The sequence below is a fragment of the Eucyclogobius newberryi genome, unplaced genomic scaffold, assembly GCF_026437365.1.
Source record: "Eucyclogobius newberryi isolate DKJ021-1_F unplaced genomic scaffold, fEucNew1.0.hap1 SCAF_6, whole genome shotgun sequence".
Classification (NCBI taxonomy): Eukaryota; Metazoa; Chordata; class Actinopteri; order Gobiiformes; family Gobiidae; genus Eucyclogobius; species Eucyclogobius newberryi.
Genome location: NW_027316278.1, coordinates 3746637 through 3770476, shown reverse-complemented (window position 1 = coordinate 3770476; position 23840 = coordinate 3746637). Strand labels below are relative to the sequence as shown.

General features: G+C 49.1%; 2 protein-coding genes across 4 annotated transcripts in view; one reads left to right on the top strand and one right to left on the bottom strand.

Annotated features, from left to right (window-relative positions):
- The window catches only part of grin1b (glutamate receptor, ionotropic, N-methyl D-aspartate 1b), a 69831-nt gene that overhangs the window by 36746 nt on the left and 9245 nt on the right, over positions 1 to 23840 (top strand). For all 3 annotated transcript variants that reach the window (XM_072433599.1, XM_072433598.1, XM_072433597.1), the window contains 8 exons: positions 8951 to 9115; positions 9794 to 9912; positions 11818 to 11930; positions 12002 to 12150; positions 14184 to 14341; positions 16069 to 16230; positions 16537 to 16646; positions 18163 to 18308. In XM_072433599.1, the coding sequence (XP_072289700.1) occupies positions 8951 to 9115; positions 9794 to 9912; positions 11818 to 11930; positions 12002 to 12150; positions 14184 to 14341; positions 16069 to 16230; positions 16537 to 16646; positions 18163 to 18308 (1122 nt within the window). The remainder of the gene's footprint in view (positions 1 to 8950; positions 9116 to 9793; positions 9913 to 11817; positions 11931 to 12001; positions 12151 to 14183; positions 14342 to 16068; positions 16231 to 16536; positions 16647 to 18162; positions 18309 to 23840) is intronic.
- On the bottom strand, positions 6466 to 8365 carry LOC140346708 (ornithine decarboxylase-like). The gene is made up of 4 exons (XM_072432895.1): positions 8279 to 8365; positions 8040 to 8213; positions 7123 to 7290; positions 6466 to 6729 (listed from the first exon to the last, which is right to left on the bottom strand). The coding sequence occupies exons 1-4, from the start codon at positions 8363 to 8365 to the stop codon at positions 6466 to 6468; spliced, it is 693 nt and encodes a 230-aa protein (XP_072288996.1).

Below are 23840 nucleotides of genomic sequence, written 5' to 3'. Positions count from 1 at the left end.
TTACATGAGATGCCACGCCCCTACATGAGAGGACACACCCCTACATGAGATGCCACGCCCCTACATGAGAGGACACGCCCCTACATTAGAGGACACGCCCCTACATGAGAGGACACACCCCTACATGAGAGGACACACCCCTACATGAGATGCTACGCCCCTACATGAGAGGACACACCCCTACATGAGATGCTACGCCCCTACATGAGAGGACACACCCCTACATGAGAGGACACGCCCCTACATGAGAGGACACACCTGAAGCACTGAAACTGCCAAAGTCTCCAAGTGTCAGGGACAGAGGACGATGAGGAGCTAGAGGGACCATTATGAGATGCCACGCCCCTACATGAGAGGACACACCCCTACATGAGAGGACACACCCCTACATGAGAGGACACACCCTTACATGAGATGCCACGCCCCTACATGAGAGGACACACCCCTACATGAGATGCCACGCCCCTACATGAGAGGACACACCCCTACATGAGAGGACACGCCCCTACATGAGAGGACACACCCCTACATGAGAGGACACGCCCCTACATGAGAGGACACGCCCCTACATGAGAGGACACACCCCTACATGAGAGGACACACCCCTACATGGGATGCCACGCCCCTACATGAGAGGACACACCCCTACATGAGAGGACACACCCCTACATGAGATGCCACGCCCCTACATGAGAGGACACACCCCTACATGAGAGGACACGCCCCTACATGAGATGCCACGCCCCTACATGAGAGGACACACCCCTACATGAGAGGACACACCCCTACATGAGATGCCACACCCCTACATGAGAGGACACACCTCTACATGAGAGGACACACCCCTACATGAGAGGACACGCCCCTACATGAGATGCCACGCCCCTACATGAGAGGACACACCCCTACATGAGAGGACACACCCCTACATGAGATGCCACACCCCTACATGAGAGGACACACCCCTACATGAGAGGACACACCCCTACATGAGAGGACACCCCTACATGAGATGCCACGCCCCTACATGAGAGGACACACCCCTACATGAGAGGACACACCCCTACATGAGATGCCACGCCCCTACATGAGAGGACACACCCCTACATGAGAGGACACGCCCCTACATGAGAGGACACACCCCTACATGAGAGGACACACCCCTACATGAGAGGACACGCCCCTACATGAGAGGACACACCCCTACATGAGAGGACACACCCCTACATGAGATGCCACGCCCCTACATGAGAGGACACACCCCTACATGAGAGGACACGCCCCTACATGAGAGGACACGCCCCTACATGAGATGCCACGCCCCTACATGAGAGGACACACCCCTACATGAGAGGACACGCCCCTACATGAGATACCACGCCCCTACATGAGAGGACACACCCCTACATGAGAGTACACGCCCCTACATGAGAGGACACGCCCCTACATGAGAGGACACGCCCCTACATGAGAGGACACGCCCCTACATGAGAGGACACGCCCCTACATGAGATGCCACGCCCCTACATGAGAGGACACACCCCTACATGAGAGGACACACCCCTACATGAGAGGACACGCCCCTACATGAGAGGACACGCCCCTACATGAGAGGACACGCCCCTACATGAGAGGACACGCCCCTACATGAGATGCCACGCCCCTACATGAGAGGACACGCCCCTACATGAGAGGACACACCCCTACATGAGAGGACACGCCCCTACATGAGAGTACACGCCCCTACATGAGAGGACACGCCCCTACATGAGAGGACACGCCCCTACATGAGAGGACACACCCCTACATGAGAGGACACGCCCCTACATGAGAGGACACACCCCTACATGAGAGGACACACCCCTACATGAGAGGACACGCCCCTACATGAGAGGACACACCCCTACATGAGATGCCACGCCCCTACATGAGAGGACACACCCCTACATGAGAGGACACACCCCTACATGAGAGGACACACCCTTACATGAGATGCCACGCCCCTACATGAGAGGACACACCCCTACATGAGATGCCACGCCCCTACATGAGAGGACACGCCCCTACATTAGAGGACACGCCCCTACATGAGAGGACACACCCCTACATGAGAGGACACACCCCTACATGAGATGCCACGCCCCTACATGAGAGGACACACCCCTACATGAGAGGACACGCCCCTACATGAGAGGACACCCCTACATGAGATGCCACGCCCCTACATGAGAGGACACACCCCTACATGAGAGGACACACCTGAAGCACTGAAACTGCCAAAGTCTCCAAGTGTCAGGGACAGAGGACGATGAGGAGCTAGAGGGACCATCATGAGATGCCACGCCCCTACATGAGAGGACACACCCCTACATGAGAGGACACACCCCTACATGAGAGGACACACCCTTACATGAGATGCCACGCCCCTACATGAGAGGACACACCCCTACATGAGATGCCACGCCCCTACATGAGAGGACACACCCCTACATGAGAGGACACGCCCCTACATGAGAGGACACACCCCTACATGAGAGGACACGCCCCTACATGAGAGGACACGCCCCTACATGAGAGGACACACCCCTACATGAGAGGACACACCCCTACATGGGATGCCACGCCCCTACATGAGAGGACACACCCCTACATGAGAGGACACACCCCTACATGAGATGCCACGCCCCTACATGAGAGGACACACCCCTACATGAGAGGACACGCCCCTACATGAGATGCCACGCCCCTACATGAGAGGACACACCCCTACATGAGAGGACACACCCCTACATGAGATGCCACACCCCTACATGAGAGGACACACCTCTACATGAGAGGACACACCCCTACATGAGAGGACACGCCCCTACATGAGATGCCACGCCCCTACATGAGAGGACACACCCCTACATGAGAGGACACACCCCTACATGAGATGCCACACCCCTACATGAGAGGACACACCCTTACATGAGAGGACACACCCCTACATGAGAGGACACCCCTACATGAGATGCCACGCCCCTACATGAGAGGACACACCCCTACATGAGAGGACACACCCCTACATGAGATGCCACGCCCCTACATGAGAGGACACACCCCTACATGAGAGGACACGCCCCTACATGAGAGGACACACCCCTACATGAGAGGACACACCCCTACATGAGAGGACACGCCCCTACATGAGAGGACACACCCCTACATGAGAGGACACACCCCTACATGAGATGCCACGCCCCTACATGAGAGGACACACCCCTACATGAGAGGACACGCCCCTACATGAGAGGACACGCCCCTACATGAGATGCCACGCCCCTACATGAGAGGACACACCCCTACATGAGAGGACACGCCCCTACATGAGATACCACGCCCCTACATGAGAGGACACACCCCTACATGAGAGTACACGCCCCTACATGAGAGGACACGCCCCTACATGAGAGGACACGCCCCTACATGAGAGGACACGCCCCTACATGAGAGGACACGCCCCTACATGAGATGCCACGCCCCTACATGAGAGGACACACCCCTACATGAGAGGACACACCCCTACATGAGAGGACACGCCCCTACATGAGAGGACACGCCCCTACATGAGAGGACACGCCCCTACATGAGAGGACACACCCCTACATGAGAGGACACGCCCCTACATGAGATGCCACGCCCCTACATGAGAGGACACGCCCCTACATGAGAGGACACACCCCTACATGAGAGGACACGCCCCTACATGAGAGGACACACCCCTACATGAGAGGACACGCCCCTACATGAGAGGACACACCCCTACATGAGAGGACACACCCCTACATGAGATGCCACGCCCCTACATGAGAGGACACACCCCTACATGAGAGGACACACCCCTACATGAGATGCCACGCCCCTACATGAGAGGACACACCCCTACATGAGAGGACACGCCCCTACATGAGAGGACATACCCCTACATGAGATGCCACGCCCCTACATGAGAGGACACACCCCTACATGAGAGGACACACCCCTACATGAGATGCCACGCCCCTACATGAGAGGACACGCCCCTACATGAGAGGACACGCCCCTACATGAGAGGACACACCCCTACATGAGAGGACACACCCCTACATTAGAGGACACGCCCCTACATGAGAGGACACGCCCCTACATGAGAGGACACACCCCTACATGAGAGGACACGCCCCTACATGAGAGGACACACCCCTACATGAGAGGACACACCCCTACATGAGAGGACACGCCCCCACATGAGAGGACACACCCCTACATGAGAGGACACACCCCTACATGAGAGGACACGCCCCTACATGAGAGGACACACCCCTACATGAGAGGACACGCCCCTACATGAGAGGACACGCCCCTACATGAGAGGACACGCCCCTACATGAGAGGACACACCCCTACATGAGAGGACACGCCCCCACATGAGAGGACACACCCCTACATGAGAGGACACACCCCTACATTAGAGGACACGCCCCTACATGAGAGGACACACCCCTACATGAGAGGACACGCCCCTACATGAGAGGACACGCCCCTACATGAGAGGACACACCCCTACATGAGAGGACACGCCCCCACATGAGAGGACACACCCCTACATGGGATGTAACACTGGAACATAACTGATGTGGCTGATATCACAAAATCCTACCAATGGTTAGAAAGAACCGGTCTGAAGGACAGAGGCCCTGATCTACCACCAGACAAGACCCAAGGTGTAGGCTGTGCAAAGGGGGGCCTGAGACAATCTCACACATAACTGCAGGTGCAGATGCTGCAGGGACAGCACACATGGAGCACCACCTAGAGGCTAACATAGTGAACAGAAACATCTGTGCAGAGTACGGGCTGGAGACCCCAAGGACAAAGTGGAAACACCTTCAAAGGTGGGGAACGACCGAGCCAAGGTCCTCTGGGACCTCCAGATACAGACTGAATGGTGATGGAGAACCAACTGGACATAGTGGTGGTCTCAAGGGTCAGAGGTCGTGGTGGTCTCAAGGGTCAGAGGAGAGTTGTGGTGGTGGACACTGCAGTGCATAATGGGATGGAAAAAGGAACATGAGAAACTAGAGAAATACCAAGGCCTCAGAGAGGAGCTGGAGAAGGTCTGGAGCGTGAAGGTGTCAGTGGTGCTGTAGTGACCAGAGCACTTCAAACTTTTTTTTTTTGGACTCTTCCTCACCCTCCACGGGCGGTTTCTATTTCTCCCCCTTCAAGCTCGGGTCCTCGAGCTTGAAGGGGGAGAAATAGAGACCGATATAAATATATTATGTATATACATATATATCATATATATACATATATATTATATATACATATATATATTATATATATATATACATGTATATTGTATATATTGTGGGCCGTGGCTGGAGAGCCGCGGCGCGGTTAAATAGCCGCGCAGTTTCAGGGACCGCGGCATTTCCCTTATAGCCTCATGGCTAACCTTAACCCTAACCCTAACCCTAACCTTAACCTTAACCTTAACCTTAACCCTAACCTTAACCCTAACCCCAACCTTAACCTTAACCCTTAAACCTTAACCCTAACCCTAACCCTAACCTTAACCTTAACCTTAACCTTAACCCCAACCTTAACCTTAACCCTTAAACCTTAACCCTAACCCTAACCCTAACCCTAACCCTAACCCTAACCCTAACCCTAACCTTAACCTTAACCCTTAACCCTTAACCCTAAACCCTAACCTTAACCTGGCGCGGTCTAAAACGGCGCTAAAACGCGGTCAAATAGCGGTGCAGTTTCAGGAGCCGCGGCGCGCGGCCGACACAAGAATAACATTGCTTTTTCGGCCGCGCGCCGCGGCTCTGCAGACACTCCCTTTATTATATATATACATATATATTATATATACATGTATATTATATTATATATACATGTATATTATATATACATATATATTATTTAAATACATATATATATATATATATATATATATATATATATATATATATATATATATATTCAGGCCTTCTCCAGCTCGTCTCTGAGGACTTTGGTCTGAGCGTCCAATCAGAGCAGGCGATGCAGTGACGTGAGTTAGAAACAGCTGCTTGACATTGATGAGACGGATCAGATCAGAAAAGTTTTATTGTCATCGCCAATGAAGAGAATTCACAAACATCAGAATCAGAATATAATAATAAGAGAAACATAGTAAAACAATGAACGAGGACGACTGAGGATGAGTTGTTCAGTTTTTTTTATTTAAAATGTAATTAACAACAATCAAATGCTAGAATTTATGGCTGCGCAGTGTTGGAAATGATTGTGACGTGCGACATGGTCGTTACGTGCTGTTATTGCAATATATTTAGTTTGTTATCAAATCGATTCTTCAGCTAAAATGACAATATCCATCATTTTGTGAAATATTCCGCAGCTCGAGCACAAAAACCCAAAGAATCTGCTCAGTCACTCCACGTGAGCAGAGTCTTTGAAGCTTTCACAAAACTTTAACTTTTCCCAGCCCTGAGCGGATAAAACGGCGTAAACCTCTGCTTTTTCAAACCCGTTGAAGTGCGTCGCCATGACGACGGTGTACGCTCCCATGTCGTCGCTCAGGAGCCAGTCGCCGACCCGGAGCTTGGGCAGCAGAGCGTCCTGGAGTCTGTCGACGGCGGCGCAGGTCGGGCCCCAGACCACAGCCTGGAACATGGGCTCGCTGCGGTCCACTACCTGTGGAGATATGGACGATGCATTCAGGAAAGCCACGTTTCCACTGGTTCATCTGTTCAAGCCTCCAGAACATCTGCTGTGTTTGGGTGACGACAGTGGCCCACATTGCACACCATTCCAGAAGCAAAAGTGAGCCGGTCTGCGGACCAGTCCAAACGTGGGGACAATTGTCCCTGTGGCTCCTCATGTCACTGAGGAGGTTTCTCACCCTTTGTGGACGCAGAGGATGGATTGATTCAGGGAAAAAATCGAGGCAGCGGAACGCTCCGAAAATCCCTTCAGACACGTAGTACATCATCAATGTGAAACACTGTAATAATGAGGTTAAAACAACATTAACATTAAACCATTAAAACAGAAGTGTACGTGAGAGAGTCAGAATGTTTACTTTGCTTTGGGGTGAAAGGTGGCGATCTTGTCGAGCTCGTCTTCGCAGTCGAACGTCATCGTGTCCACGCCGGATGCACGGGCGTGTCTGAGGTGCGACGCCGGTTTGGTCGTGTGCGCGTAGATGATTCTGTCCGGACTCACTCCCAAAGACAAGACCAGCTCCATCTCCCTCTGACACAGGTTTAAAAGGACAGTGAGGTGCAGTCCAACGGGGTTATCCAGAGTAACGTCGTGCCGCAGGTTCCTGTGCAGGTCTTACTGGAATCCATGGGTCAAATCTGTGCTTACCACATGGAAGGAGCTGATCAAGACATTCAAACTAAACAAAGATGTTACAATCTTAAACTGGTCGGCTCATGACGAAGGTTTTTTAAGATAAGAAAAGCCTTTGTTGTCTCTGAAATGAGGACATTTGTCTCGGACTCGAGGGCGCGCTGAAAAACTGCACAATCCGTCATCCTGCGACGAGCTGGCTCCTGTCCAGGGTATGCCCCGCCTAAGTCACTGGGACAGGCTCAAGTCACCCGCCTAAGGCCCAAAGTCGCTAGGACAGGCTCAAGTCACCTGCCTTAGGCCCAAAGTCACTGGGACAGGCTCAAGTCACCCGCCTAAGGCCCGAAGTCACTGTGACAGGCTCAAGTCACCCGCCTAAGGCCCGAAGTCACTGGGACAGGCTCAAGTCACCCTCCTAAGGCCCGAAGTCACTGGGACAGGCTCAAGTCACCCTCCTAAGGCCCGAAGTCACTGGGACAGGCTCAAGTCACCCTCCTAAGGCCCAAAGTTACTGGGACAGGCTCAAGTCACCTGCCTAAGGCCCAAAGTCACTGTGACAGGCTCAAGTCACCTGCCTAAGGCCCAAAGTCACTGTGACAGGCTCAAGTCACCCGCCTAAAGCCCAAAGTCACTGGGACAGTTGTTACCTTGCTGGCGCAGTCGAAGCCCGTCCCCAGCGCGGCAAGCGTCCTGAGCACGGCGGGCGTGTCGTTGCACTTCACGGCGTAGAAGGGCGTGGCCCGGGGCAGAAGGTTCCTCCAGCGCAGGTGCTTCTCACACACCTCGTCCAGATCGCACACGTAGAAAGGAACTTGGCTGCCCTGTCAATCACACATGTCATTACCGCACGTTTGACCATGACAAGCGCTCGATTGAAGACGCGTACCGCCATCGCGCGTCCGACGATCTTTTCGCCGATGAACGAATCGATGGTGCCGCTGCCGACCAAGACTTCGATGTCGGAGAAGTCCATCGTGCGAAGACCTTTGACCTTTGACAGAGAGAAGAGTAAATGTGGAAGTCCGTTTGTTTGAGTGTTTAAAGGATTTACAGCAGGGGCGTGTCAAGGGAGGGGCCAGAGGAGGAGCTTAGGTGAGACCAGCCTACAAACAACTGAAGGTCCTGAAAGAACTAAATCAACCACAACAGTTCTGCACCTGAGCAATAACACACACACATACACACACACACACATACACACACACACACACACACACACACACATACACACACACACACATACACACACACACACACACACACACACACATACACACACACACACACACAACACACACAGACACATACACACAGACACAGACACACACACACACACACACACACACACACACACACACATACACACACACACACACATACACACATACACACACACAGACACAGACACACACACACACACACACACACACACACACACTGGCACCGACTGTGAGTTTGGGGCGCTTCTCGACCTCTTCCGCTTCTCGCCCGCTTCTCGACCACTTCTCGACCGCTTCTCGACCGCTTCTTGACCGCCGCCGTCTGTGTTGTTTTGCAGGTGAATAACAGTAATAAGAAGGAGTGGAACGGCATGATGGGGGAGCTGCTCGGGGGCCTGGCGGACATGATCGTGGCCCCTTTGACCATCAACAACGAGAGAGCGCAGTACATCGAGTTCTCCAAACCCTTCAAGTACCAGGGGCTCACCATCCTTGTCAAGAAGGTACCAAGCTCTAAAGAGCCATGACTCGGCCCCGATCGGCCCCCAAAGCCTTTCCCTCAGTGGGGCCGTGTAGAACCGGCCCTGGAACCTCTAAAGCATTTATTATTATTTATTATATTATTAATATGTTATATTTATTTATTTGTGTGATTTAGTTTGTTAGAGTTTGAGTTCTATTGTTAAGTATTATTTTGACTCTCTGCTGTGATTGGCTCTGACTCTCTGCTGTGATTGGCTCTGACTCTCTTCTGTGATTGGCTCTGACTCTCTGCTGTGATTGGCTCTGACTCTCTGCTGTGATTGGCTCTGACTCTCTTCTGTGATTGGCTCTGACTCTCTGCTGTGATTGGCTGTGACTCTCTGCTGTGATTGGCTCTGACTCTCTGCTGTGATTGGCTGTGACTCTCTGCTGTGATTGGCTCTGACTCTCTGCTGTGATTGGCTGTGACTCTCTGCTGTGATTGGCTCTGACTCTCTGCTGTGATTGGCTGTGACTCTCTGCTGTGATTGGCTCTGACTCTCTGCTGTGATTGGCTCTGACTCTCTGCTGTGATTGGCTGTGACTCTCTGCTGTGATTGGCTCTGACTCTCTGCTGTGATTGGCTCTGACTCTCTGCTGTGATTGGCTCTGACTCTCTGCTATGATTGGCTGTGACTCTCTGCTGTGATTGGTTGCAGGAAATCCCCCGCAGCACGCTGGACTCGTTCATGCAGCCGTTCCAGAGCACGCTGTGGCTCTTAGTGGGGCTCTCGGTTCACGTGGTGGCAGTGATGCTTTACCTACTTGACCGATTCAGGTACAACACACACAATGTCACACACAACGTCACACACAACGTCACACAACGTCACACACAACGTCACACACAACGTCACACAACGTCACACACAACGTCACACACAACGTCACACACAACATCACACAACGTCACACACAACGTCACACACAACGTCACACAACGTCACACACAACGTCACACAACGTCACACAACGTCACACACAAGTCACACACAACGTCACACAATGTCACACACAACGTCCCACACAACGTCACACACAACGTCACACAACGTCACACACAACGTCACACACAACGTCACACACAACGTCACACACAACGTCACACACAACGTCACACACAACGTCACACAACGTCACACACAACGTCACACACAACGTCACACACAACGTCACACACAACGTCACACGTCACACACAACGTCACACACAACGTCACACACAACGTCACACAACGTCACACACAACGTCACACACAACGTCACACACAACGTCACACACAACGTCACACAACGTCACACACAACGTCACACACAATGTCACACACAACGTCACACAACGTCACACACAATGTCACACACAAGTCACACAACGTGACACACAACGTCACACACAATGTCACACACGTCACACACAAGTCACACACAATGTCACACAACGTCACACACAACGTCACACACGTCACACATTTACCCAAACACGGAGGGAAAAAACTCAACATCTGATTAAAATCTTCACCAATCCGCCGCACAAAACCCGTGACTCTTAGAATAAAAATGTTGATAACTTTTCTTGGTCCTGAAGATGAGTCTCACTAGATTTCAGCTTAATCAGGCGAATGCATTTGGACGAGTTCGTGAAAGTATAAAGTGTCAGAGATTTGGCGATTTCCCCATTGAATAATATGGGAGCTTCCTGTCATCGCTACGGCTACGCCGTAACAAATATGACATGGGTCTCATTGACTTTTTTGATCGGAATGCCAAAATGGAATCTTCTGCTAAATTTTGTAAAATTTCGAAAATCTAAATATTTTACCCTCCATATTCTATTTATTTTCGTCCTGTAGGGGGCGCTATTGCGCCAAATTCATTTGTTTGATTTCAAGTAAGTTAAGGGCAATGGGTTTAACAATTGGTTCAAGTTTGACGCAATTCGGCCTTTGTCTTCGCAAACGGCAGCAGATTAAAAAATTCTGAAATTTCTGAAATTCCAGCTGCAGTTTGCGGCTTCGCCGCTCAGAGACCGTGACAGATATCAATGTAATTTCAATACCTTTTGATGTCCCACTCCTCAACACCATTTTCACAAAATTTCATTTTTTTAGGGCCAACGCCCTGGGAGGAGTTTGTAAAAGTACGAGTCATGCTTAGCCTTTTTTGAACCAATATGGCCGACATTTGATTGGGCGGACGGCGTTGCCGTCATAATATTTTTTACTTCTCTTGTCACCACCTATATCTGCGCCAAATTTCAAGATTCTACGATCAGACTTTTGTTTGGCCATTTTCTTTCTCTCGATGCATTTTTGGTACATTTGGTGGCGCTGATGCGCCCATTTTTTTAATTTTAAGAAAAGGGAGATAGCCAGAATGTAGAGATGCACAATTTTTAGAGGTGTGCAAATTTTTCTGACTTTTCGTCAATGTCACTGGGTGAAAAATAGGGGGGTTGGTCCCAAGAAGAAGAAGAAGAACGAAGAAAGAAAGAATAATATTCCGATGCGAAAACAATGTTTCCCATTTTTCAAATATTATAAACTACACATTTTCAGAAAGCGCGAGCGCTTTCCTACCTCATGGTGTGGGTCCCTGGTCACTGACGGGTACTTTTGTAAATTTTGAGTGGGCTCCGCCCACTTTGCGTTATTGGCCCTCTATAAAAACTCCTCTTGTGTCTTCAGCCCGTTTGGAAGGTTCAAAGTGAACAGCGAGGAAGAGGAGGAGGACGCCCTGACGCTGTCCTCCGCCATGTGGTTTTCCTGGGGAGTTCTTCTGAACTCCGGGATTGGAGAAGGTGGGCTCCCAAACCAGACGCCGGCGGGCTTCGTTCTACAGCGATGCTAAAGTGCGTGTGTCGTTCTGCAGGAGCGCCGCGCAGTTTCTCGGCGCGTATCCTGGGAATGGTGTGGGCGGGCTTCGCTATGATCATCGTCGCCTCGTACACCGCCAACCTCGCTGCCTTCCTGGTGCTGGACCGGCCTGAGGAGCGCATCACTGGCATCAACGACCCCAGGGTGAGCCACACGAGCATGAGCCACACGAGCATGAGCCACACGAGCATGAGCCACCCGAACATGAGCCACCCGAACATGAGCCACACGAGCATGAGCCACACGAGCATGAGCCACACGAGCATGAGCCACCCGAACATGAGCCACCCGAACATGAGCCACACGAGCATGAGCCACACGAGCATGAGCCACACGAGCATGAGCCACCCGAACATGAGCCACCCGAACATGAGCCACACGAGCATGAGCCACCCGAGCATGAGCCACACAAGCACAAGCCACCCGAGCATGAGCCACACAAGCACAAGCCACCCGAGCATGAGCCACACAAGCATGAGGCGCATGAGCCGCACAAGCCACACAAGCGACTGCATCACTGCATCCAGAGACTTTAGGTCCTCAGGGCGGGTCTCATCCACCCCCGGAGCCACTGAGGAGTTTAACAACAACCTCAGTGACTTCAGCTTGGGTGATGAGTCGGCCCCTGAGTCCTCAGTCTCTGCTTCCTCTTCAGAAGACGTGACTGAGGGATTAAGGAGGTCCTCAAAGTCCTTCCACCGTCCGACGACCTCCCCAGTCGAGGTCAGCAGGTCTCCACCTGCATCGTAAACGGTGTTGGTGAAGCACTGCTTCCCCCTCCTGAGGCGCCGGACGGTTTGCCAGAATTTCTTTGGGGCCGACCGATAGTCCTCCTCCATGGCCTCCCCAAACTCCTCCTCAAACTCCTCCTCAACTCCTGAGCTGCGGCTCGCTTGACCTGCCGACACCTGTCAATGACCTCAGGAGACCTACAAGCCAGAGTGGCCTGATCGGCCCTGATCACATCCTTTACTTCCGGTGTCCACCACCGGGTTCGGGCGTTGCCGCCACGACAGGCACCGGAGACCATGTGACCACAGCTCCGAGCAGCTGCATCAACAATGGAGGTGGAGAACATGGTCCACTCAGACTCAATGTCCCCAGCCTCCCCCGGGGTCTAGGAAAAGCTCTCCTGGAGGTGTGAGTTGAAGACCCTCCTGACAGAGGGCTCCGCAAGACGTTCCCAACAGACCCCCACAATGCACTTGGGTCTGCCAAGTCTGTCAGGTTTCTTCCTCTGCCAGCGCATCCAACTCACCACCAGGTGGTGCTCTACAGCTCTGCCCCTCTCTTCACCCGAGTGTCCGAGACACAAGCCCGGAGGTCAGAGGTCAGATGACACGACAACAGTTCATCATCAATCATTGACCTCCTGTGTCCTGGTGCCATGTGACCTGATGGACCTTGTGCTTGAACATGGTGTTCGTTCTGGACGATCCGTGGCACAGAAGTCCAATAACTGAACACCGCTCGGGCTCAGATCGGGGCTCCGCCCCTCTCCAGGTGTCACTGTCATTGTCCACGTGGACGTTGAAGTCCCCCAGTCAAACAGCAGAGTCTCCAGTCGGTGCACTGTCCAGTTCCCCTCCCAAGGACTCCAAGAAGGCCGGGTCCTCTGCACTGCAGTTCGGCCCGTAGGCCGCCACAACAGTGAGAGACCTGTCCCCCACCCGAAAGCGAAGGAACGCGACCCTCTCGTCCACTGGGGTGAACTCCAACACGTGGCGGCTGAGCTGAGGGGCTATAAGCCCCCCCACACCAGCCCTGCCTCTCCCCGCGGCAACTCCAGAGAAGTCCAGCGTCCTACGTCACCTCGCTGGGGGGGAGGAGCCTGAGCTTTTGCAGGAGTTTGAGTGATACAGACAGGATATAGTGGGCCTCACCTCAGCACAGTTTGGGCTCTGGATCCATCTCCTCGTGAGCGGCTGGACGCTCCACTTCTATAAAGTCAGAAAAAAAATAAACATGCAACAGAATTTCTTGGTGACACATTGTCTTTTTTATCTCACTGAAAACCAGGCGTCCTCCTTTTGACAACACAAATCTGGTCAAGTAAAGCTAACACACATTAGCATGCTAACAGCACACAACGGTCTCATTATAAACACACACTTTATGACATCGCAGCCCCTTTAACCTCTGCATCGTTCTGCTTCTTCTCTTTGCGTTTGCTTCAGCTGAGAAACCCCTCAGATAAGTTCATCTATGCCACAGTCAAGCAGAGCTCAGTGGACATTTACTTCAGACGCCAAGTGGAGCTGAGCACGATGTACCGCCACATGGAGAAGCACAACTACGAGAGTGCGGCGGAGGCTATCCAGGCCGTGCGGGACAAGTGAGTCTATCCAGGCCGTGCGGGACAAGTGAGTCTATCCAGGCCGTGCGGGACAAGTGAGTCTATCCAGGCCGTGCGGGACAAGTGAGTTTACATGATCCAGGCTGCGGGACAAGTGAGTTTACATGATCCAGGCTGCGGGACAAGTGAGTTTATATGATCCAGGCTGCGGGACAAGTGAGTTTACATGATCCAGGCTGTGGGACAAGTGAGTTTATATGATCCAGGCTGCGGGACAAGTGAGTTTACATGATCCAGGCTGCGGGACAAGTGAGTTTACATGATCCAGGCTGTGGGACAAGTGAGTTTACATGATCCAGGCTGTGGGACAAGTGAGTTTACATGATCCAGGCTGCGGGACAAGTGAGTTTATATGATCCAGGCTGCGGGACAAGTGAGTTTATATGATCCAGGCTGCGGGACAAGTGAGTTTACATGATCCAGGCTGCGGGACAAGTGAGTTTACATGATCCAGGCTGCGGGACAAGTGAGTTTATATGATCCAGGCTGCGGGACAAGTGAGTTTATATGATCCAGGCTGTGGGACAAGTGAGTTTATATGATCCAGGCTGTGGGACAAGTGAGTTTACATGATCCAGGCTGTGGGACAAGTGAGTTTACATGATCCAGGCTGTGGGACAAGTGAGTTTATATGATCCAGGCTGTGGGACAAGTGAGTTTATATGATCCAGGCTGTGGGACAAGTGAGTTTATATGATCCAGGCTGCGGGACAAGTGAGTTTACATGATCCAGGCTGTGGGACAAGTGAGTTTACATGATCCAGGCTGTGGGACAAGTGAGTTTATATGATCCAGGCTGTGGGACAAGTGAGTTTATATGATCCAGGCTGTGGGACAAGTGAGTTTATATGATCCAGGCTGCGGGACAAGTGAGTTTACATGATCCAGGCTGTGGGACAAGTGAGTTTACATGATCCAGGCTGCGGGACAGTGAGTTTATATGATCCAGGCTGCGGGACAAGTGAGTTTACATGATCCAGGCTGTGGGACAAGTGAGTTTATGTGATCCAGGCTGTGGGACAAGTGAGTTTATATGATCCAGGCTGCGGGACAAGTGAGTTTATGTGATCCAGGCTGCGGGACAAGTGAGTTTATGTGATCCAGGCTGTGGGACAAGTGAGTTTATATGATCCAGGCTGTGGGACAAGTGAGTTTACATGATCCAGGCTGTGGGACAAGTGAGTTTACAGTGTTTGCTTTGACATACTCCCAATCCTTCGCTGGAATTTACACAGCAAACACGATTATACTTTAAAATAATATACTGTATTTATACTTTAACTCTCACTACACATTGGAAACACCCAATCCTCCTCTAGAATTTACACAGCAAACAGCATTATACTTATACTTAAACAAAATACTGTAAAACAGGTTTGACATAATGGCACAGTGTGGCGTTTAACATATCCAGTCTCCATGGAGACGAGCAGCTGTCTAACCCCTGGGAAAAGCTACTTAAATCATCTTAAATCATTCTTTAAAGTTGTGTAATAAACAGGGCTGTCATGTGATTCATCATGATTCATTATATTCAAAAGTGTGAATAATCATGTTTTTTCAGTTAATTGACAGCATTAATCATAAATATCTGCCACAGTCAAATAGATGCTACACTGAGGAGTGAAGCCTTTTTGTGCGAGTCCTTCTGAGCTGTAGCTGATGCGTCTGGTTTGTCCTTCTGATTCTTGCGTCTGGTTTCGCAGTAAGCTCCACGCCTTCATCTGGGACAGTGCCGTGCTGGAGTTCGAGGCGTCTCAGAAATGCGATCTGGTGACCACAGGGGAACTGTTCTTCAGATCCGGATTCGGGATCGGGATGAGGAAGGACAGCCCTTGGAAGCAGAACGTTTCTCTGGCCATTCTCAGGTATTTGACCGTTTGTCCGGTCCACAGTCCAGGGCTTGGACTGTGACTCGCACCTCAGACCACGCCCGCTTTCAAGGACACATACTGAGCTTCTAACGTTGTTCTTAGTCAATATCGTCGTATCGTAAAAATCACCCAAATTTAGAAGAATAAATAAAGATGATGCAAAAAACGACAGTATATTCATTTTAGTCACTCTCGCCTTTATCTTTATTTCCCCGTGGTAATTCCCTCTGCTGCCAGTAGGTGGAGCGCTAACACAAATCCTGGTGAGGGAAAGTCCAGTAAAGTGTTGTTTCTCCACAGTTCTCATGAGAACGGTTTCATGGAGGATCTGGACAAGACCTGGGTCCGGTATCAGGAGTGTGACTCACGAAGCAACGCCCCCGCCACGCTCACCTTCGAGAACATGGCAGGTTAGTCCCCGCCAAGGTCAAAGTACGTCCTGGTTCAGACTGGGTTTAGACCTGGTTTAGTCCTGGTTTAGACCTGGTTTAGACCTGGTTTAGTCCTGGTTTAGACCTGGTTTAGACCTGGTTTATTCCTGTTTTAGACCTGATTTAGTCCTTGTTTAGTCCTGGTTTAGTCCTGGTTTAGACCTTGTTTAGACCTGGTTTGGACCTGGTTTAGTCCTGGTTTAGACCTGCTTTAGTCCTTGTTTAGTCCTTGTTTAGACCTGGTTTAGACCTGGTTTAGTCCTTGTTTAGTCCTTGTTTAGTCCTTGTTTAGACCTGGTTTGGACCTGGTTCAGTCCTTGTTTAGTCCTGGTTTAGACCTGGTTTAGTCCTGGTTTAGACCTGGTTTAGTCCTTGTTTAGTCCTTGTTTTGACCTGGTTTTGACCTGGTTTAGTCCTGGTTTGGACCTGGTTTAGTCCTTGTTTAGTCCTTGTTTAGATCTGGTTTGGACCTGGTTTAGTCCTGGTTTGGACCTGGTTTAGTCCTTGTTTAGTCCTTGTTTAGATCTGGTTTGGACCTGGTTTAGTCCTTGTTTAGACCTGGTTTAGACCTGGTTTAGACCTGGTTTAGTCCTTGTTTAGACCTGGTTTAGACCTGGTTTAGACCTGGTTTAGTCCTTGTTTAGACCTGGTTTGGATCTGTTTTAGACCTAGTTTAGTCCTTGTTTAGTCCTTGTTTAGACCTGGTTTAGACCTGGTTTAGACCTGGTTTAGTCCTTGTTTAGACCTGGTTTAGACCTGGTTTAGACCTGGTTTAGTCCTGGTTCAGACCTGGTTTAGTCCTGGTTTAGACCTGGTTTAGTCCTTGTTTAGACCCGGTTTAGACCTGGTTTAGACCTGGTTTAGTCCTTGTTTAGACCTGGTTTAGACCTGGTTTAGACCTGGTTTAGTCCTGGTTCAGACCTGGTTTAGTCCTGGTTTAGACCTGGTTTAGTCCTTGTTTAGACCTGGTTTAGTCCTGGTTTAGACCTGGTTCAGACCTGGTTTAGTCCTGGTTTAGACCTGGTTTAGTCCTGGTTCAGACCTGGTTTAGTCCTGGTTTAGACCTGGTTTAGTCCTTGTTTAGACCTGGTTTAGTCCTGGTTTAGACCCGGTTTAGACCTGTGTTGGAGCCGGTTTAGACCCAGTTTAGACCTGGTTCAGACCTGGTTTAGACCTGGTTTAGACCTGGTTTATTCCTAGTTTAGTCCTGGTTTAGACCCGGTTTAGACCTGTGTTGGACCTGGTTCCGACCTGGTTTAGTCCTTGTTTAGACCTGGTTTAGACCTGGTTTAGACCTGGTTTAGACCCAGTTTAGACCTGGTTCTGACCTGGTTTAGTCCTTGTTTAGACCTGGTTTAGACCTGGTTTAGACCTGGTTTATTCCTAGTTTAGTCCTTGTTTAGACCCGGTTTAGACCTGTGTTGGACCCGGTTTAGATCTGGTTTAGACCTGGTTTAGAGCCGGTTTAGACCGGTTTAACCCTGTCCCTCCTCAGGGGTCTTCATGCTGGTCGCTGGAGGGATCGTGGCCGGTATCTTCCTCATCTTTATTGAAATTGCGTACAAACGACACAAAGACGCTCGGAGGAAACAGATGCAGTTGGCCTTCGCTGCGGTCAACGTGTGGAGAAAGAACCTACAGGTGACATGCCCTCTTTTACCCTCGTTTTACCTTCTTTTTACCCTCTGTTTTTAACTGCCTTTACAGAGATATACTGTTTTCTGACGTTTTACTTTGGGGTTTTTACGGCTCTGTTTCCAAACCAAACCAGGCTCCACCACACTACGCCGCCCGCTAACGGCATCGCTAACGGCATCGCTAGCAGCATCGCTAACGGCATCGGTAGCGAGTAGCGGCATCGCTAACGGCATCGGTAGCGAGTAGCGGCATCGCTAACGGCATCGGTAGCGAGTAGCGGCATCGCTAACGGCATTGTCATTACACGAGTCAGCACCCCTTATCAGACAAAAATATCGAATTGCAAATTTCCGGCAAGAACTGCGATCACATCGTCGTTAGCCTCCGCCGAAGCTAAACGTTGCTAGTCATTCGCTTTAACGTCTTAATTAAACAGTCGCGTTCCGTCTTTTTTGCAAGAAGAGGTTGAAATAGGCCACGGAACTGAACAAACTCGTTAAAAGTAAAGATTCTTCTCTGACAACGATGTAAAAAGGGCAAAATAAGTATTTCAGAACCTTTGTACGGCTCTAAACTGTTAGCTAACGGCGCCCATTCAATTTGATTGTGTTTAATCGTGTCTCAACTATAAACTGTTTTCTCATAGATACTTGCTCGAAGTCTGTAAGAAAAGTAAAATAATTAAGCTGTAACAAAACAGAAGTGAGCTGAGATAAGTCTGACTTAAAGGTTGAATGGACGATTTTTTGACCAAAATCTGAGTCTTATTTCCTCGTGGCGTGGACTGTCCATTTGTCCTGCCACGTGTCAATCATAAAACGCACCTACCGCTCACCTGCAGCCGCGTGTGGCTCGTCCCCCGAAAGCAGCACGTTTTCACGTGTCTAAGCGGATGGATCTATCATAATATAGTTCCCTCAGTGTACGGGACAAAATGAAGACGGAGAAAGACAGTTTGAGCTGACTCATGAAGAGACGTAAATCTACAGGAGACGAGAGATGCGATGTGTTCCGTCGCGCTGATAAACAAACACACGTGTGTGTTGTATCAGTCCACACGGGGGCGGGGCATATGCACTTCCTCCTGCGTTCTCAAATCACCGAAAAATCGTCCATTGCGCCTTTAAGCTAAAAAATGGTTACTTTGATTACGCTAAAACAGTCTCTTTCTTTTTCTCCGTCTCAGATCAAACTCGGGTAAATTGTCAAACTTTGTTACATCTACATTTAAATCGTACACGACATCGACAAAAAGAGTTTTAAAGAGTTAAACGGGTTGAATAAAAGAGGTGCTAAATGACAGCTAGCAACATTAGCTTAGCAACCGCTAGTTTACGTTTAGATCCAAACAACCAAAATAAAGAGTTTTTAAAGAGTTAAACGAGTTCAATAAAAGAGGTGCTAAATGACAGCTAGCACTATTAGTTTAGCAACCGCTAGCTTATGTTTTGATCCAATTGTGAAACAACCAAAATAAATAGTTGTTAGTTAAACGGGTTCATTAAAAGAGGTGCTAAATGTCAGCTAGCAACATTAGCTTAGCAACCGCTAGCTTACGTTTAGAGCCAACTGTGAAACAACCAAAATAAAGAGTTTTTAAAGAGTTAATTAAACGAGTTCAATGAAAGAGGTGCTAAATGACAGCTAGCAACATTAGCTTAGCAACCGCTAGCTCACGTTTAAATTGTGAAAAACGACCAAAATAAATAGTTGTTACGTTCATTTTTATCCATGATACTACGAGATATTACGGCAGATGTGTTTATGATGATTGTGGGTGGAGCCTGAGATATTACGGCAGATGTGTTTATGATGATTGTGGGTGGAGCCTGAGATATTACGGCAGATGTGTTTATGATGATTGTGGGTGGAGCCTGGGTGGAACATGGTTGAGTTTTTATTGGTGTAACGTCCGTTTGAAGTTGTGTAAAGCGTTTGAAAGATTCCCGTGGTGTTTGTGGTCGACAGAATCCCCCGAGCAGCTTCAGGATGTCGTGACTGTCGTGTTTTTAATGTTGGATCAGATTAAACGGAGAAGCTCAGATGTTCGAGGCTCTGACGCTAAAGCCCTGAACACGTTTGACCCGGTTGAGTCGAACCCGGGCGTGTCAGCTCTGAATCCGCTCATTATTTAAACACAGACTTTATGTTTTATTCATAAACACTGCATCAACTCTGCCTCAGCGCGGGACAAAATGGTCCCTCTGGAGCCGAAGGCGGCGAGCTTCAGTCCACGATCAGTCAGACACATTTAAGGGAATTGGCCTTAGAAAAGGTGAAATATCGTCGTCTTTTTCTCTTTCTTGTTTACCAAAATAGTAATTTATGAATTGACAAAAATAAGGTGTTCATAATTTGCACGCCCATAAACACGCCCATAAACACACCCTTAAACACGCCCGTAAACACGCCCATAAACACACCCTTAAACACGCCCATAAACACACCCATAAACACGCCCATAAACACCCTTAAACACGCCCATAAACACGCCCATAAACACACCCATAAACACGCCCATAAACACACCCTTAAACACGCCCATAAACACACCCATAAACACGCCCATAAACACACCCATAAACACACCTATAAACACACCCATAAACACACCTATAAACACACCCATAAACACACCCATAAACACGCCCATAAACACGCCCATAAACACACCTATAAACACACCCATAAACACACCTATAAACACACCCATAAACACACCCATAAACACGCCCATAAACACGCCCATAAACACATCCATAAACACACCCGTAAACACGCCCATAAACACACCCTTAAACACGCCCATAAACACACCCATAAACACGCCCATAAACACGCCCATAAACACATCCATAAACACACCCGTAAACACGCCCATAAACACACCCTTAAACACGCCCATAAACACACCCATAAACACGCCCATAAACACCCTTAAACACGCCCATAAACACGCCCATAAACACACCCATAAACACGCCCATAAACACACCCATAAACACGCCCATAAACACACCCTTAAACACGCCCATAAACACGCCCATAAACACACCCATAAACACGCCCATAAACACACCCTTAAACACGCCCATAAACACATCCATAAACACACCCGTAAACACGCCCATAAACACACCTATAAACACACCCATAAACACACCCTTAAACACGCCCATAAACACCCATAAACACACCCGTAAACACGCCCATAAACACACCCTTAAACACGCCCATAAACACACCTATAAACACACCTATAAACACGCCCATAAACACCCCCTTAAACACGCCCATAAACACGCCCATAAACACATCCTTAAACACGCCCATAAGCACGCCCGTAAACACGCCCATAAACACGCCCATAAACACGCCCATAAACACGCCCATAAACACACCCATAAACACGCCCATAAACACACCCATAAACACGCCCATAAACACGCCCATAAACACACCCATAAACACACCCATAAACACGCCTATAAACACGCCCATAAACACCCCCTTAAACACGCCCATAAACACACCTATAAACACCCCCTTAAACACGCCCATAAACACGCCCGTAAACACGCCCGTAAACACACCCGTAAACACGCCCGTAAACACGCCCATAAACACACCCATAAACACACCCATAAACACGCCCATAAACACGCCCATAAACACGCCCATAAACACGCCCATAAACACGCCCATAAGCACACCTATAAACACACCCGTAAACACACCCGTAAACACACCTATAAACACGCCCGTAAACACGCCCTTAAACACACCTATAAACACGCCCTTAAACACGCCCGTAAACACACCCTTAAACACACCTATAAACACGCCCTTAAACACGCCCATAAACACGCCCGTAAACACGCCCATAAACACGCCCGTAAACACGCCCATGAACACACCCATAAACACACCCGTAAACACACCCATAGGCTTGGTGTTACTACAGCCAGCGTCCTCAGAGCGTGTGAGAGCTCTCCGTCTGAATAAGTCATGAGTCATGTCTGTGGAGGAGCGCTTCATTTTAAAAACATGAGCAGAATCTGGCTCAACACCGTCTGTGTAAAAGTTTAATTCAGCTGCAGGAAAAAACTGACAGGGACACCTGACCCCTGACCCCTGACCCCAGCCTCATCACTGCTGCTCGGAGCACAGGCACCGGTCAGGCACCAGTCAGGCCACGACAATTCGACACGATTAATCACTAGCTCCATATTAGCTTCATATTAGCTCCATATTAGCTCCATATTAGCTCAATTTTAGCTCCATATTAGCTCAATTTTAGCTCTATATCAGCTTCATATTAGCTCCATATTAGCTCCTGTTAGCTTCATATTAGCTCCATATTATCTCCATATTAGCTCAATTTTAGCTCCATATTAGCTCAATTTTAGCTCTATACTAGCTTCATATTAGCTCCATATTAGCTCAATTTTAGCTCTATATTAGCTTCATATTAGCTCCATATTAGCTCCATATTAGCTCAATTTTAGCTCTATATTAGCTTCATATTAGCTCCATATTAGCTCCATATTAGTTCCATATTAGTTCCATATTAGTTCCATATTAGCTCCATATTAGTTCCATATTAGCTCCATATTAGCTCCATAGACTTATGTTGCTTGCTCTGATTATTGAAGGATGTAAATAATTCAGTCTTGCCCCGGTGGTCACCATGACGACAGCCCTCACTGGTCACGTCCCGCTCCGAGCACAAACGACCTCTTTACACGTGTCACAATTGAAGTCAATAAATGATCTGTGAACTTTTGAGTCACATTTAAAGTGAGTCTTTGGTTTTGTCGAGTGTTGGATCGTCCACAGCGACAAACCCTTTAGATTTAAACTCAGCGACAAACCCTTTAGATTTAAACTCAGCGACAAACCCTTTAGATTTAAAGGTATTTGTAGAATATGACTGTGACTAAAGGTGAACGTGAGGGAATGTTTCAAACGCTTGTGTCGCTAATTTAAGTGTTTCTCTGTGAAAAAGTAAAGGCTGCGGCTCCAGGAAGCTGCAGTACCCCCTCCGACCACTGAGAGTGACCTTTGTTTTGTTTGATTGACCTTTGTTTTGTTTGATTGACCTTTGTTTTGTTTGATTGACCTTTGTTTTGTTTTGATGATGTAAAAATCCGAGGTTTCCGTGTAAAGTTTTACTGAACTCTGTGTGAAAGTGTTCAGAGCTGGAGTTTATCTGGAGCAATGTTCAGAAGCAACGCGGCTGCAGGGGGAGGAGTTACCCTTTAACTCTTCAAACCCTTTAACTCTTCAAACTCTCTAATATTTCAAACCCTTTAACTCTTCAAACCATTTAATACTTCAAACACTTTAACACTTCAAACCCTTTAACACTTCAAACCCTTTAACACTTCAAACCCTTTAACACTTCAAACCCTTTAACACTTCAAACCATTTAATACTTCAAACACTTTAACACTTCAAACCCTTTAACACCTCAAACCCTTTAACACTTCAAACCCTTTAACACCTCAAACCCTTTAACACGTCAAACCCTTT